The sequence below is a fragment of the Xenopus laevis genome, chromosome 8L (assembly GCF_017654675.1).
Source record: "Xenopus laevis strain J_2021 chromosome 8L, Xenopus_laevis_v10.1, whole genome shotgun sequence".
Classification (NCBI taxonomy): domain Eukaryota; kingdom Metazoa; phylum Chordata; class Amphibia; order Anura; family Pipidae; genus Xenopus; species Xenopus laevis.
Genome location: NC_054385.1, coordinates 96625333 through 96643540, shown reverse-complemented (window position 1 = coordinate 96643540; position 18208 = coordinate 96625333). Strand labels below are relative to the sequence as shown.

At 39.8% G+C, this 18208-nt stretch overlaps 1 protein-coding gene across 1 annotated transcript in view; it reads right to left on the bottom strand.

The window, feature by feature from the left end:
* sptbn5.L (spectrin, beta, non-erythrocytic 5 L homeolog) overlaps window positions 1-18208 on the bottom strand; it is a 149759-nt gene that overhangs the window by 75717 nt on the left and 55834 nt on the right. Inside the window, exons 30-33 of the mRNA XM_041573253.1 lie at window positions 13961-14071; window positions 9488-9667; window positions 3728-3931; window positions 3458-3607 (exon numbers count right to left, since the gene is read on the bottom strand). Of these exons, the coding sequence (XP_041429187.1) occupies window positions 3458-3607; window positions 3728-3931; window positions 9488-9667; window positions 13961-14071 (645 nt within the window). The remainder of the gene's footprint in view (window positions 1-3457; window positions 3608-3727; window positions 3932-9487; window positions 9668-13960; window positions 14072-18208) is intronic.

Here is an 18208-nt window from a genome sequence, read left to right as displayed (position 1 = left end):
CCCCTGAATTCACTCTTAAATAAACCTACCCCTAAGCCTAGAAAACAGATTCATTTACATTTACTCAAATGTGGTGATGTGGTTGGTTGTTGTTCACCTTCTGACCTCAACCAATGTTGCATTTCCAGTTGCTTGGAAGATTGCTCAAGGACAACACCAGAAGGTGCACGGTAATTATATGAGGTTTCACTACACAGTAATATCACTAATGGAGGAATCTGCCATTTCAAATTTGTGGAATAATCATATATTCTTGTCCCTCTCATCCACCGAAAACAGAAAGACAAAGGAACTACCAAGTCTGAGAAAGTCTTACTTCAAAAGTTATTGTTAGGTAATACTTAGCAAAGGCTCCATCATTTTCCCAGAACCACTGGGACACTTTCTGATCAGTGAAGTCATGGCTGCGCCCATTGAAGAAACAAAGATAGAAATATAATTTAAGCAAAACTATACCCCCAAATGAATACTTAAGCAACAGTTTATATCATATTAAGTGGCATATTAAAGAATTTTTGGGGTGCCAAAAGTTTAGCACCCCCAAGTGATTATATATACTTACCTCACACCCTGGGCCAGTGCTCCTATCAGGACAAAACTGCACCAGTCCGGGGTTATTCCAGCGAGCACACAGAGTGATCAGCTTCCTTCTTTGTCTTTCTTTGAATTTCCCAGGGCAGAGGCATGCGCAGTAGAACAAAATAGCCGACTTCTTCGTTAAAGTTCAGCTTTTTGCACTACTGCACATGCACACCTGCACACAGAAATAAGAAGCCAATAGCTCCATGGTTCTCACTCGATAAACCAGCAGGATAGGAGCACCGGCCTGGGGTGTCAGGTAAGCATATGCAATCACTTGGGGTGCCTAACTTTTGGCACCCCAAAGTAAATAGAGCCTTTCCTTCTCCTTTAAGTAAATATTGCCCATCTATAACCTTCAGCTGCCATTTTATGATATTCTCTGTGCTCTCTCAGATCACCTGACCAAAACCAGATCAACTGTAAGTAAGTATATTATTATAAGTATATTATTATGAAAATTATTTATTTGCATGAAGCAGAGTTTTATGCAATATATTTTTATAGAGATCTATATTATTCAGGGTATAGTTTTCCTTTAAGGCCACCAGTGCAGAGCAACCTATAACAAAACAATTTATTGAACATTATATGAATTAAATTTCTTGCAAAAATTCATTGCTTTTTACATAGAAATAACTATACTGTTCTGTGAGATACACTGACTAAATGATTTCTTTGAATGTGGTATGAGATGTCAGATGAATGTACACATATTCATTCATGTGGTTTATGTATATATTACTAATACATAACTGATTGGGGCATACATATCTCCTTATAATGAATCATTTATACTTGTGGGTAATTCATACACATAATATAATGTTTACATAATATATGTACAGTGTGGTATTGTCAGCATGTTTTGACCCAGTCGGCTGAAATTGTCTCCTGGGCAGAACCCTGATAAACTGCACCTGGAGTGTAGAAAACAGCCCTGTTCATAAACAAGGGACACTATTGCAGGCATGGAGACATCAGACTGGCCAAAATGCACCTTTCTCCCTGTAGCAAAGCAGCCATCTTGCTGAGGCATGAAGTGAGACAGTAAAGATGGGCCACTGATCAGCTTATCACAAGGCCCTATGTAGGCCCATTGGGTGAGCACCAAGTCAATGAGCCAATGCAATCCTCACCTAACTGGAGTTTTAATTCTGCATGATATAGATCTAGCTGGCTGAAGTTTGTCTCCATACACTGGCCAAAAAAAGGCTGACTGTTTTGCAGGGGCTAAGCCAGTAGCTATAATTGGTCTCTGTATTGGCAACTTAGGATAGACCAGACTTGTACTACAGATCTTCAGGGACTTGGTTAAAAAGGTGACGACATAGAAGCATAACAGGGACAACCAAAGGACTAGCAGCTCCGCACTCTGGTGTCGCACTGCAAGGCTCGTGGCCCCCTCTGATTGTGTGCTGAAAACTTTTCATTGATAAAAACTACAGTTTACAGTTTACAGTTTCTGCTTTTGGGAGTATGTAGTAAGATATGAGAGCTCCAAATTTACTTTGCTGCCAGCTGACTGCATATTTCAAAAGTGATTGAAATTTGTGCTATTTAGCTCCCTGCAGACTAAAGCTCCCCAGATTCATTGTTAGCACATTTGGATGAGTAGAACTATTTAGGGTAATAGAACCTAGGATTTCTTTATACCATACAATATGTAAGTATGGGGTTGTGGGTCATTATTCAAAGGAGTAAAGGGACAATGCCATAAAGGGGAGGGGGCCTGAAGTGTGATTAGATTTTCAAATTTCGGTCTTTAATTTTCTTTCTTTAATACCCATAACCTATTTGCATGCAGCAAATAAAATGCATATGTCTGAAATATGAAAATGAAAGAGATCAAAGAACGGGCAAATCATATCTGATCCCAAATTGTACTTTGTCTTCATATTAAATTGCTGTCCCGGCAGCAGCATTGCTCAGAACTCCAATGGAAGGTATACTAATTGTCAGGAGCGATTGGGGGGCACTCCCGGTGCTTTCCACACCATATCCAAGATGGTGGCACCCTTGGTTGCCAGGTGGGTTGCGACACTGGTGTTAGGACGTTGGCACATAGACCTAGGATGTCATGATGCCGCGCTTGGTGCGAGATTTGAAAATAAAAGACACTCAGGACGCCAGTTTAATGGCCGATTATAGGTCCCAAATATAGGTGTTCCTGGGTATTCCTAAATTCATTATTATTCATTCTCTGGACTTTCTGACCCTACCTATTGACTTTGACCTTGATCCTGTGCTGCCTGCCTTTGAACTTTGCCTGAACCTGACCACATTTATTCCTAACCCCTTTGGCATTTGTTAAAATGTAACAGTAATTGAATCACTCACAAATGTAAAAGTAAAGGACACAAGTCAGTACATTACATTAAAAATTATTACATTTGCCTTTCACTTCTCAAGTGGTCTACACACACATTTGCTCTGTTCTGACCAATCAGACCACAAGCCAATTGCATAATAATGGAATGTATTTCTATTCTCAACCCCACATTCAAATGATGGACATAAGTCTATCTGGATTGAAAGTTATGCATATCAAATGAATGGTTATAAAGTTTGGTTGCAAATAACACATTGTATGGCCAATTAGAAGTGTGTGACCAGCTTAAGGCTGTGGCACAATTCCATGTTTCGACCTCTGTAAAGATAATAACAAAACAGCTTCCTTTCATACAGACCCTAAGCTTAGCTTTCCCAAAATATCTATACCTATATTTATTTGTTGGTGCCCTCTTAATAAAAACCGCTAGAGATGATAATTTATAAATTCATCAAAATAGTTATAAATCCTTTTAGACAAAACATTTTAGTGAACTCTTTGGGCACAGAGCTCAAATGTTACATTCAACAAGATATGGATACTTACCTCCTGGGAATTTAGAATCTTCTCCACGTGGTCGATATCCCTGTAAAAAACCTGTTCTTGGTGGACCTGTTCTAATAGCTTTCTCTTCTGATCCCATTGCTTGTAGAGTTTCTTATTTTCTTCAACAAGTGCCTCGAGCTTTTCATTGATCTGAAACCAAATCACATAGTTGGACAGTGTGCTACAACTTTTCTTTTAGTCTGGGCTGCTTTCAAGTCAAGTCACTGTTGTAATTTAGAGCTGCATTTGGCCATGATTGCAAGTCCATACCTGTGCTGCAGGGACTTTTCTCTCCTGTAGAAGTGATTGTCCTAAGGTCACTGCACGGTTATAGGTCTCCTGGTGTGCATCTATTTGCTGCTTAAGATCTTGGTGTGCTTTCAAGTTTTCAGTACTAGCCATAACACCACGAATGGTCTCCTCAGCCATCATTTCACGTGATATTGCGGCAACCCAGGAAAAATAATCACGAACCTGCGGGACAACAGTATCATAATAACCTGGCATATTTAAATAATGTACAATTAAAAATTCACAAACAAACTCCATCAAACAATCCTTACTCCACACTTTTATTAGGGAAGGAGTGTCCACAACAAAAACATACCAACTTCCTCATATCGCTATGTATTTTTTTCATTCATCAACCGAAATTATACATTGGTGAGAAAAATCAATTTATGAGACACAAATTCAATAGCCGGGCTGTGACGGTTTTAGCCAATAGTGCTAAAGAATAACATCATGAAGAAAGCAAAAAAAAAAAAAGTAACAGGTAAGATATAAGTTAAAACAGGATCTAAAAAGAGAAAAGGATGACAGACAGAGAAAGGCAAATGGGGGGAGAATAGAAAATGGGAAGAAGGACAGAGTAAAGAAAAAGAGCCAAAATATAAGATTAAAGAAGGAGCAGGGGCATGTAGAGAACAAAAGGGCGAGGAGAATAAGGCAAGATAAATGCTTAAATGTGTATTTTCTATGTAGAGGGTCCACCTGTTACCACTGCCTGTGATTCACAGATGACACTAATAATTCAGTAGTATTAACAGTGGTGACAGGCAAACAGGGCTGTTTTGACCATGGCTGTTTATGCACTGATGTCAGCTGTGGTCAACCTGCCCCATGTGCCCCGGGCCTAAGGGAATGTGGTATGGATAAGAGTAAACAATAATGGGATTAAGAATCTTCAGAAACATAAAATCAGTTACAAATAGTGTACTGTTTCTAAAGCTTTCAAGGTATTTTCACTATCCCCCTCTCAGCAATCTGTCTTTCTTCATGTGGCTTTGCGTCAGAGACAGTTGTTTTGAAAGACAGTTTTCTCTGGTTAAGTACATGTTCTAGGCAAAGGGAACACACCTATCAATGTATTAATGCTAACTTCAAAATCCAAACTCAAACTTCTTCATTAAGAGCAACAGATTGCTAACAATGAGATTATTGTTCCTGATTATTTCACAAATCTATTATGTTTAGAAAGCTCCTTATACCGTGAGATGAAGCTCATATTAAATGTTATATTTGTAATAGTTTTCCTTTAAAGGAGAACTCAATCCTAAAAATAAATACGGCTAAAAATGCCATATTTTATGTGCTTAACTTATTGCACCAGCCTAAATTTTCAGCTTCTCAATAGCTGAAAAATGATCCGGGGCTTCAACCCTGTCACAGGGGGTCACCATTTTGGAAAGTGTCTGCGACACTCACATTCTCAGCAAGCTCTGAGCAGCTGTTGAGGAGCTAAGCTTAGGGGTCGTCGCAAATTATCAAGCAGAAAATGAGGTTTGCCTGTAATATAAGATGATGCTACAGATTATTAAATTCTCATGCTAGTTGCACTGGTTTCTGAGCTGCCATGTAGTAATTATCTGTATCAATTACTAATCAGCCTTCAACTATTGTGACATTTCTATTCTATGTGTACTGTATATTGTGAGTGGGTCCCTGAGCTCAGTAAATGACAGCAGCACAGAGCATGTGCAGTGAATCAGCAGAAAAGAAGATGGAGCTACTGGGGCATCTTTGGAGACACAGATCTTTACTGCTAAAAAGAGCTGTGGTTGCCTTGGGCTGGTACAGAATCCCAAAACATAATGTACAATATTTGTAGCCTACCTCTTTAGTTAAGCTTTAGTTCTCCTCTAAGGAACACTATTAAAAATAAAATTTTACTAGAAGATAGAGGAAGATAGAAGTTGAGCAGGCATAGATTGGAATATCTTTCTAGAGTCCCGGAGAAAATTTTTTGCCAAATTTGGCACCAGATCTAGTAACCCATCTTTTAAAGTCATACAGTGAAACCTCAATTTTACATACCCTGATTTTTAAGTTTTCCCAGCAATTGACACTTTTTTGTGATCATTTTATAATGCATTTCAATGGGTGTTTTTTCAGATTTTACAACAATAAAAAATGATGTTCCCAAAAATATCTGTTTATCCTCTGTGGGTGTTATTATTATTTAAATGAAGAGGTTTAAAATGCTAACTAGATGCATATTCTGCCATGGTTCTGTTTCTTAATAGTCAATTCAAATTAGTTTGCCCCTCATAGTCATACACCAGTCACTTTTTTTTGCCTTCCTCTGGATCAACTAAAGTTAGGCAGGATAAAAAAAATAACTTGATGGATGTGTGTCTTTTTTCAACCTAACTTACTATGTTAAGGTGGCCATACACGGGCCGATAAAAGCTGCCAACAGACCGAGTCGGCAGCTTATTGGCCGTGTATGGGGCCCCCAACGGGCCTTCCCGACTGAGACGGCCAGATCTCGATCGGATGGGACTAAAAATCCCGTCGGATCGCGGCTGCATCCGCCCGTTCCCATTCCCTAGGGCCCACGATCAGGATCAGCCCAATATTGCCCACCTCAAGGTGGGCATATCGGAGAGAGATCTGCTGGTTTGGCGACATCACCAAACGAGCGGATCTCTCCGTGTATGGCCACCTTTACTGTTTGCTTTAGGTTGTGCATGCCCCAATCTTGCACATGCCCCACAATAGTGTAACATTAAGGATGCAATGCTTAACATGTCACTAACAACATGAATATTGTATTTCAGAATAAAACTGACTCTTGTGCTTATATGCTTTGAGTACTTGAAGCATAAGTTGTTTTAAAGCATCTCCCTGATTTGACATTTTTCTGGATTTTATTCTATTTTTCCTGGTTACCTGAAAAACTTAAAATTTGGGTTCTACTGTATTTGAATTTAAACATTTGCTTGATTGGTTGATTTTGAGAACTAGGTGTAAACTTTGCCCCCTTAAATTACATTTACTGCCAGCTGATGTGCCTTTCTTTATAACCAGTAATGTCAATGAAACCAAAACAACTGAACACTGAATATAACGAAGTAAAAGAAGTAGTCTTCTGTCTGTATACAATCACAAGGCAGCATTTTAGCCAGTGGAACTGACAGAATGCGTAAGCAGTTGCACAGCTGTTGGATCCTGGAAGTTGCTGTTCACAAACAAATAATGATTCTTTCCTTCCAAAACAAATTGTGATAAATAAGGGTTACAAGCTGCATCACATTATTCCCCATTGCAAAGTAAGCAACATCTGTTTGCACCTGGAACGTTAACATCCATGCACCCAGGGAAGATAATAAGTGTATAATCATTCATCTAAAGAGGGGTTGAAAGTTTATCTGTGCAGAATTTGCCCTTAATTTATTGGTCCTAGGGCTTTTGATGGGGAGCTATGTCTTTCTTTAAATCAGTAATGACATTTAGGTACTGGATGAATCCATAGCTTGCTTTCAGCTTATATAGCTATATTCTGGGGAACCTTCACTGTCTTCCAGCACCTTCACTCTATGTTCATCTCCTATCACCAATGCTTTTATTAATATCAAATGCCTTTTTAAGAAATCATACACTGAGCAGACTTCTAGTCAAATTTAAAATGGGATTAAAACAGGTGATATAATGAATACACAAGATAAATCTGTTGCATGGAACTTTGTTGAACATGGCCATCATGTTTCCCAATTACGATATTAGTGTAGTTACTTGACGTGGATAAGACGAGAGAAAGAGAAACCATGACTAAAACTCTTACCCATGAGGTCTATTGGATATGGAGGTTTAGGATACTTTAGCCTTAATGGAGAGGGCGGTCTGTCTCTATAACTTGATAGGTTTCGCTTCTAATGCAAAGAATAATTTTCAAAGAGTCTTTGATATTTGTTTTCACACTCATTGGATACATATGGAATTACCTTTTTTAGACATTTGTACTAAAAGTCATAAACTGGAAAAATATGGGCAATGCAAAAAATTATTTCTTCGTGCTAACAATTTTAACTTAACACTAATTTAATACAGCTTTTGCAAGATGATTTAGTGACCCCATACAACAGTGGATTCAATTTCCACATATGTGTATATATATGGGTTCATCTCCAGCTTGTTAAAGTCTAAGATTAAAAGTGTATGCCATTAACTTTGTAACACTTTTCCTTTTAATATGGAAAATATCAGTGACCTTTAAGTCCCCACCCATGGATCTGTCCCCATTTCTATAATTATATTTTGCTTTATCCTGTGGAAGGGTTGTGTTTTGTGCCACTTTACCTACAGAGCACAGGTTCTGTGCCTTCTACAAGCAATTCGTTTCATTTACTAAAGGTGGCCGTACATAAGCACATTCGCTCATTTTGCGAGGTTGCCAAACAAGAGAATATGATATGCCAACCTTGGAAGGGGCGATATTGGGCTGATCTGATCGTGGGCCCTAGGGAAGGGAAGGGCCAGGAATGCAAGCGGTGGAAGCGAGGACCACATCATCGAACCAATGTGGTCCTCGATCCGGCTGGATTCTTAAACCTGTCCGATCGACATCAATTTTTGACTTTGTCTGTCGGCAGCTTTTATGGGCCACCTTGAAGGGGCACTATCACGAAAATGAAAATTTAATAGAAGCTTCAGCAAACTGAAATAAGAAGTTTTCTAAATATAATCAATTAAAAATCCTGAACCGTTTCTGAAATAATCAAGTTTATGTTCACTATTCCTCTATCAGCATCTGTTTCTCTTCATACTGTCTTCATGCAGCAGTTGGGTGTCAGATATTCATTGACAGTTAGATACAATATATCTTATAGGGGGGGCTCCTTTTAGCTAGAAGATGTATTACAGCTCACTCTATTAAAATCACCAGACATCATGTCTCTCTACATGCAGGATGTGTAAAAGTCAGTTATTTTGTTGGATTTTGTTTTTACTGGAATCAGTTATTTGAGAGAGCTCTAATACATCTGCTAGTAAAGGGAGTCCCCCTATAAGATATTTTGGATCATTCATCTGACACCCAACTGCTGCAAGAAGACATTAGACAAAGTGCTGGATTTTAGCTGCAGAAGCCTAGCCAAAGTTAATTAATGATTGGTTGTTATGGGTAACTGCATAGAAGCCAATTGGCCAGTGTTAATGAATAAGCCACAGCCCCATTCTCTGGGTAACTCTGTAGTCCAGTTTTGGGAACTCATTTGTTGGTAATACGGGGAGTGCTGGTGAGACAGTGTGTTACTGTCAACACTGCTCTGGCAGCAAGTATATAGTCCCTATATTATGGTGTGTGTATATTTAAGTTCTGATCCCAGAATGTACCTCTTATAAGGATATAACTTAATCGTTCTGATGAATTGGAAAGTCCTTGCCTTATAAATATAATAAATGTATTCACCTAGATGCCCACTCGCATTTATACAACACACCAGTTTGCATTTTCAGCTTGCAGACGCTGGGATCTAGGCAATAATTGCTGAATGCTCTTATAAGGAGGATGCCTCACACACACCCAGCTCTGTTCCAGATTATATTTATCTCTGATTCATAGCCAACTAGTATCCCCCTGCAGACTACATGTGATTCAGCTTTTGAAATCATTCCCAACAGCTTTCACAAGATAGAATTCAACAACACATGACTTAGCATATTGCTTTAGCATGTGGTGCAGTGTTTTTCTAGCATAGGATTGTCAATATATAGATAAGTCTGTACTTGTAGGCCCTCATGTCATACCATGGTTAAGAAGAAGTATAATTTGCAGGCTTGCTCCAGGTCTGTCCTCCGTTTCTCTACTTTGGTCTTCAGTAATTCCCACTTCTCCACCACTTCCTTTTGCTTCTGTTGCAAAGGGAATCTCTGGCTGGTGGTACAACGGGGCAGAGCCTCGTCAGCTGCATCAATCACTTCTTGAAGCTGCACAAAAACATGTTTTATTGGTTGGTTATTAAAAATGTTTCTTTTTATCAGACTGTTCTTTTAATTCATGAATAACAAACTTTTCCACCACAGTCCTTACAGGAGAAAGAAAAGCAAGATTGCCCTGAATGTAGCATATTACAAATGAAAATTATGCGATTCTGCTAAAAGAACATTTTTAAAGTATTCCTTCATTTGTGCTAACTAGCTGTGCCCTTTCCCTGTCTTCTTCTCCTTATACCTACCTCGATGCACTGCCTCTTTTCCCCTTCTCTATACATCTTCTCTCCATACTGTATCTTTTCTCCACATTATGCCTTTCTCTGCACCGACAAAGGCTTTTTAAATAACCATTTCACTCCCTAGGCTACTGCCACACAGGGCTGATAATTAGCTTGTCCACTGGTCTCCACTCCTCACTGTGTCTACACTCAGAGACACTGTGGATCAGCCAATTCTTAGAATGAGTTGTAGTACTTGTGTCTAGGAAAGGGGTCCCCGACCTTTCGTACCCTGAGCAACATTCAGATATAAGAAGGGTCGGAGAGCAACACAAGCATGAAAAATGTTCCTGGGGGTGCCAAATAAGTACTGTGATTGGCCATTTGGTAGCCCCTATGTGGACTGTCAACCAACAGAAAACTGTTTGGCAGTACACCTGGTTTTTATGCAACAAAAACCTGCCTACAAGCCAGGAATTAAAAAATGGCACCTGCTTTGAGGCCACTGCAGCAACATCCAAGGGGTTGGTGAGCAACATATTGCTCACAAACCACTGGTTGGGGGATCACTGGTGTAGGGGGTCAGTGAATGCCTTTATAACATATAGGGGTAAGAGCATAAACATTTTAAAATTAACACTTTTTTTTGCCTATGATGAACAGCCTTTCACCCTAAACCTAGGATGTGATAATTCCACACATATCTGTGGATGTTGGGTACTTGAAGGGATGATCATATTTAGCTTTTGCAACTAAAATACTATAAATAGGAAAATGACTGGAACTTAAGAAGTACTAACTACTGAAGCACTGTTGTTCCTGTGTACCAAGCAGCAATTAGCATGGATCTAGAAAAGAAATAAGGCTTGTCAGCAGCTTTTTTAAGCCAATCACCTGCCTTCTGCCATGTGCCAGTGTATCAGTCCAAGCCTGGATAAAGAAGAATGCTGCATGACTGGATGTCGCAATATTTATGGCGATGCAAACAATGACTGTGGTAAGTTATCTTTATTTCCACCTGTGATTTCAGGCATATTGCTTTTAGCTGCTATTAAAGGGAAACTAAAGCTCAACTAAAGTAGTAGGGGCAAAATATTGTACATTATTTTTTGGACTTCTATACCATCCCGATGCAGCCACAGAACTTTAGCAGAAAAGATCTGTGCCTCCAAATATGTCCCTGTAGCTCCCATTCTCCTTTTCTGCCGATTCACTACACATGCTGGCAGTTACTGAGCTTAGGGACTGATGCACAATATACTGTATATATAATATAAATGTCACAATATGAGACGGATTAGCAAATAATACAGATTATAAATGCATGGCAGCTCTAAAAAAAAGTGCAGTTAGCATCAGAATTTAATCATCAGCATTGAACCATCAACAGACTTCTTTTCTGATGACAAACCCTTATCTTAGCTTCTCAACAGCAGCTCAAAGCACACAGAGCATGTGCAGGTTACTGACACTCCTAACAATATCCAAGATGGAGAGCTCCTGTGACAAATTTGAAGGCCTGGATCATTACTACTATAGAGATGCTGAACATTTAGGCTGGTGCAATAAGTTCAGTATATAAAATATATTATTTCTAGCTATGTTCATTTTTAGGGTTTAGTTCTACTTTAACCATCTGCTGTGACATTGACCCAAATTCACTAAGCGCCGAAGCGCCTAACCCTAGCGGCAATTCGCTAGCGTTGGGCATTTTCGTAACTTCGCAAATTCACTAACAAACGCTGGCGTAAATTCGCTAGTGTTACTTGGCACCCTTACGCCTGGCGAATTTTCGCTACGGACGTAACTACGCAAATTCACTAACGCGTGCAGTGTACTGAACGCTACCTTTTACGCTAGACTTCCTTCGCCACCTCAGACCAGGCGAAGCGCAATAGAGTAGATAGGGATTGCTTCAAAAAAAGGTCACATTTTTTCTAAGTCCCAAAAAACGCTGGCGTTTTTTCTATATTATGGGCGATAGGCTGAAAAAGATCGACCAAATTTTTGGGGCTCCCCTCCTTCCCCCCTACATTTCCTAACTCATGGCAACTTAAATATACAGTGGGCACATGTGTAGGGCAAAAAAAATTGTATTTGATGTTTTGAAGGTTTCCCAGGCATTTGTAGTGATTCTACGTATTCCTCCATAACTTCGCTCCACTTAGCGAATCAATGCTAACGCAACTTCGCAACCTTACGCTACCCCTGTGCGCAACTTCGGATTTTAGTGAATTTGCGGAGCGCTGGCGAAACTACGCCTGGCGAAGTGTGGCGAAGTGCAGCGAAGTTGCGCCTGGCGCAACTACGATTCTTAGTGAATTTGCCCCATTGTCTTATAGACCTGAAAGGAAGAGATTTGTGGGCCTAATGCTGTGATACTTTTCATACTTAGATTTACAATGAAATAGCATTGTAATTTCGTTAATGTAAGAACTGATATTAGAATTCAAAAGGATAACAAGTCAGTGATCTGTGTTTTAATGGAAATATGACATGTGCCTGTCCGGATAAAGCATCTCTTATGGGTTGTAGGCATCATATAATGCCAAAACAACTAGAGGGCTAGAAATGTTGCTATATTATAAATACAATAGCAAACAATTTTGTATGGTTGGTACTACACAACAATACATTTGCTGGTTGTAGTTTAACCCTCCCTGCCAAGGATTAAAATCAAAATGTATAGCTCTTGAAAATACACTATACCAGGAGTGCTGCAGTGTTTTAAAACATATATATTCACATTATTAACTCCTGACATCTTCTCTAGGCCAGGATCAGTGCTTAGAAGTTGAGTTAAGTAACTGTGGAACGGACATGTGCTGCAGTCTTAGTAGTTGCTGAGAAAATCTTCTTCTCCCATGAAACAGATAGATGATTACTGCTGACGATAGGGACATTTTTTGAAGAGTATCATCGCAACCTGAGGTTCACATAGGATCATTATAAATGAGTTTATTGCGTGTGTCATTTCAATTTTGGCACTTCAGCTGTTGCTGAATTTTAACCCAGAGAATGTGAATGTTGGCAGCTGTAGATGAAAAACAGCTGGACAGCTTCAGTTTGGAAATCCCTTCCTTTATTATGACAGGCTGTTATTTATTGTAACGTAGTTATTGAACAGTTTGCAGTTCTAATTGGTCCTATGTGAGGAGGCATTAGGTGTTAAACATTAATCATATATATAATAAAAAATGTGGCTTTCTTTCTTAAATAGTAAAGTGATAGTAGGAACAGCACCTGTATTTTATGAACACATTGTACATTTTCCTACCGATATCTGAACATTCCTTAGCAGATGTCAGTTGTGCTCAGCAAATGGCTGGACTGCATGCCGCCCCTACCAACTTGCCGCCCTAGGCCCGGCCATTTGTGGCCTCACCACAAATCCGGAGCCTGATGTTAAGGGCCATGCTAATATAGTTAAAAAAGTGGAGTAAGGGCAAACATTACTTACTTACCCAGTAAATTCTTTAGTTTGCCATTAAGGGCAGGATTTCAATTTATAATGGTTACCATGTATGTTCATTTAAATTCATATACTTAATGTGGTGTATACAGCGTTGAGATCTGCTGCAATTATACCAGCTGGGGTATCTCACTGTATTCTATCATTACTTCATGCTTTATTATGAAAGGTATTTGAGAGATGATATTTTAAGTGTATCTATGGATGCTTTCAGTTGGGTAAATCAGAGTAACCATAGTACAAACAACAATAATGTCTTTAGTTTCTTCCTGCTCAGAAACCTAGAGCTGCACGCTATGAAGGGTGGTTCAGAGTTTAAGTTAAGCAACAGCTGCGGAGCAAAATGTTGAATATATGTATATAATTTTAGGGGCAGAGAAATGCCTGGGTACTTAATTGCTATTATCACCATATCAATTACTTTTCTGGGTCCTCATCCTTAGCATACAATACAATTAATTTAGGCTAAAAAGACATTAGATTCAACTATTCAATGTACCATCAAGCATCACTGAAACACGGGAGGAAAAATGTAATGGATACCTTCACTATTGTACCTCTTACTTTTGTACACATATTGTATGAATAATGAAATACCTGCTGTTCGTTCCCAGACAGCTCGTGCTCCAGGGCTTCTTGTTTACGTAGCTGGGATTGGACTCCACTGAGCTCTTTGGCAATGTCATCAGGAACACTTTTTGATTTTTCCTGTAAAAAGAAATTATATTAAACTAATGGACATCATTTAAGCACTGTTACAAAATAGGTTACTCTGCCATCAAATGCTCAGATGATTGAACTGTTTTTGTCTTGATCAGTCTCTTAACATATTTATTGTAGTAGAAACCTCTACATTACATATTACCATGTCTTCTACAACTGTATATTCATTAGAAACATGTCCTATAGCCCCCAAAATACAAAGGCCATTTGGGTAGTGTTGATGCAAGGGGTTGCTGTACCATTTGTCAGCAGCCCTGTGGAATAAGAAGGCTGCAATTCTTTAATTTGAGGCCATGAGACCTATTGTTCTTGGGGCTAGGTGTTGCTGACTTCCAGTGGCAGGGGGTGGAGGATCTCTCTAGTTGGTTGTTTTCAACCCTCTCCCCTTGGCTCAAGTCAGGTATGAGAGGGGAGGAGATTAAAGGAAAACTATACCCCCCAAACAATATAGGTCTCTATAAAAATATACTGCATAAAACAGCTCATATGTAAAACCCTGCTTCATGTAAATAAACCATTTTCATAATAATATACTTTCTAGTAGTATGTGCCATTGGGTAATCATAAATAGAAATTGCCATTTTAAAAAAATAAGGGCCGCCCCCTGAGATCATAGGATTCACTGTGCACACAAACAAACCATACATGTTAGGTCACATGAGCCAATTAACATACAGAGTTCTGTCTTTTGTTCCTACACTTCTTCCTGTTATAGTTAGAGCTGTAGTATTTCTGGTCAGGTGATCACTGAGGCACCATCACGAAAAGTCGGCTCAAGGCAAGAGATGTAAAAGGGCAATATTTACTTAAATATATTTACCAGTTTGATAAAATTCTTTAATATGCCACTTAATATGATGTAAACTATCTGTTGCTTAAGTGTTCATTTTGGGGCTATATCTAATCCTGCAGGTTTCCAGCTCACCCTCCCAACAGTACCCCAGCTTTCAGCTGCCCTCCCACCACAAATGTTACCAGGCTCAGCCACCAGCCCCACTATAGCTGGCCAGGAGTAGGCCGATACAGGTTAGGTAACACAGGGGGTAATAGGGCCCTAGAATCTTATCTCTAGGAGTGAGAACCAGGCAGGTAGTTTAGGATTTTGGAGCTTAGAGACAGGGACACCAAGGTTTAGGACAAAACACAGCTTTATTAAGCACTGGACATTCCCAACAAAAAGGCAACAGAAAAATGTTCAGGTTACAGTTCAACTTCACTGTAGAACATGCAGGGTACAGTTCAGTAAATACACTGCAAAACATTCAGGGTTTTCCCCCCTCTGGTCACTCACCATCAAAGGAAACTCTCACCCTCCGCACCTTGAAGTATTTGGGCTTCACACTCTGCCCTGCTGGCTTACCCTCCTGGGATTCAGACTCACTAGCCTCTGCCAGTCCTTTCCTCTTTCTTTCCCCACAAGGGATTTAGGCTCCAAGCTCTGGAACTCTCTAGCTGGCAGCAAAGCTCCTTCTGCCCAGCTCTGTCTCTCACAGCCCCTCACTTCCCTCCACTCTAGGAGGTGTTTGGAGAGCCCTAAACTGTGCTCACACAGCCCTTTTACATTGCCAGGTAGATCCTCTCTCAGCTGCCACTTAATTACCTGGCTGAGAGGGAATATTAACCCTACCTGAGCCAAGTATCCCTCTGCAACACCTATCTTGCAGTTTAAATGTACTCTTTTCCATGTACTTTCCTTCAAGTCAGTGGTGTTTGCCAAACACCCTGTCACAAAGGCAACATGAGGAATCATCTCAGCAGTACAGACAAGAGCAATTTCAACGGCATACAACTGTGAGGCTGCCACGGAAAGAATGTATTATGTTACTATGAGGCACTTAAGGGTGATATGATAACTATGTAAAAATATATAAGGGGATCATATAAATAATTTCTTAATGCTTTATTTACCAGTAGGTCTTTCCAGCTGACACGAGGTCACCCATTCTAAATTAGAAGAAAAGAGTTTCTGCCTAAATATTCGGAAGGGGTTTTTTACAGAGAGAGCTGTGAAGATGTGGAATTGTCTCCCTGAATCAGTTGTACAGGCTGATACATTAGATAGCTTTAAGAAGGGGTTGGATGGCTTTTTAGCAAGTGAGGGAATACAGGGTTATGGGAAATAGCTCATAGTACATATACTTAGACTAGGAGGAAACAGATAGGTTTCTAAAGGATTTAAGTGGTTAGAATTTGGTCTCAGCCAGCACAATCCAACCGAGCGATGAAGCTATTAAAGTCACTACTTTGGTTTTGGGGCATATGTCTAGGATAATCGGTGTGCTTAGGAATGGCTAGCAAAATGGCATAGCGGAGGCTTATTTTGGATGGCAAATATGACTGTAGTGCTGGCATTGTGCAATTAATCAGCATATTCCACCCTAGAAATCAATTCATTTAGGCAACTTGTATGGATTTGTTTAGAAAATAACACAATCTTTAGAGCCACCCACATACCAGTTGTTGAGAATATACTTGTAGAGTCAACAAGGTTCAATGTTACAGGTATTTCCAATACAATTGTGCATTTGGGGATTGAAGGGCCATGCAACTGATATAATGCTCAGTTTCCAAGAAAATATGGCAAGTGTATCATAGAGCTCGGAAGCAATGGTTGTTGTTTAAGTAAAGGAAATATTGATGCAGAAATAGCAATAGCACAGTTCATAATAGCTAACAAGGACGAAGACCTAACTAAAAAACTTTGGACAGTTCATTTGATGCCAAATTACAGGTAAAATACAAGCACAGAGAAAATTATTCTGGTCAACTTTAACATTAGCGTTTAAAGGGACGTTTTTGGATAGGGGAATTGGTAACTCCATCAAGAAGGAGGAATGTTGAGGTTCACAAAGGGAGGACATCAGAATATAGAAAACTCAGTCTTATGCTTAAAGGAGAATTCAACCCGTAATAAAAAAAAAACCCTCCCCCCTACCCTGGGTAGACCCAACCTCCCTCCTCCCCCCCAGCCTACCTGCCCCCCCTTGGCAAATGCCCCTTAATTTTTTACTCACCCCTCCATGCAGATTCTGGCTTTGGCGTTCACGGCAGCTATCTTCCTCTTCTCTGGTAATCTTCATGTTTTGACAGCATTTTCAGCACATGCGCAGTTGGAGTAAATTTCCTGTCCTGAAAAACTGCGCATGCGCTGAAAGTCACAAAAATTTTCGTGACTTTTGTCGCATGCGCAGTGGTTTGGGACAGGAAATTTACTCTAACTGCGCTGAAACTTCCGAAAAAGACTAAAGAAAGAAGATGGCTGCCATGAACTCCGAGGCCAGAATCTGCATGAAGGGGTGAGTAAAAAATTAGGGGCATTTGCCCCAGGGGGCAGGTATACTAGGGGGGTAGAAGGAGTGAGGGGGGTCTACCAGGGTAGGGGTTTTCTTTTATTACGGGTTGAATTCTCCTTTAATCAGAAAGTAAAAAATCAGTTAAACAAAGGTAACTGGATAATTATACAAAAACAAGAAGCTGAAAATTGCCCATGGAAGGTTATACAGGAATTTGCAGCAGTAAAAGGAACAGACGGTGGCCCATTTCTAAGGCGTAAGTATAGTATGGCATTTTCCAGATACCAGTTTAAAGTGATTTTTTGTAAATGGTTAGCTGCAATGGTTGGTTTGGATAATAATAAACTAAGTACTTATTTGTTTAAGATGAACAGCAACCTCTGTAGTCAAAACAGAAAAGCAAATAAAGAAATTAGGGATGGACTTTCACTTGTTTCAGTAGTATATCAGGCCACAAAAATAGGGGGACCCAAATATTTGAGTTTTTGCAGCTGGATGAAAAAAGGCTGCATCATAGTCTGGTTTAGGAGTTCCCTCTTTTTTAATGGTGGTATGCGGCAGGACAGAGAAAGCACCAAAGGGTAGGGGCTATGCTCAGGCTAGCAGGCTTCCATGGGGCATGCTGAGAAGAGAGAAACCAGGGAGAGCAGGGCAAAGGGCTCTGGGCTACTCCTTGGTAGATGCTCTTAAAAAATTACATGTGATGCCAAATGGGCCGCATGTGGTGGAGGAGACTTAAAATGCTAAATGTTTAATAAAGCTGTGACATCAGGCACCACTTTTTTTTCCAACAAGTTTTGGTGTTCAGTCTGGTTATTTAATTAGTAGG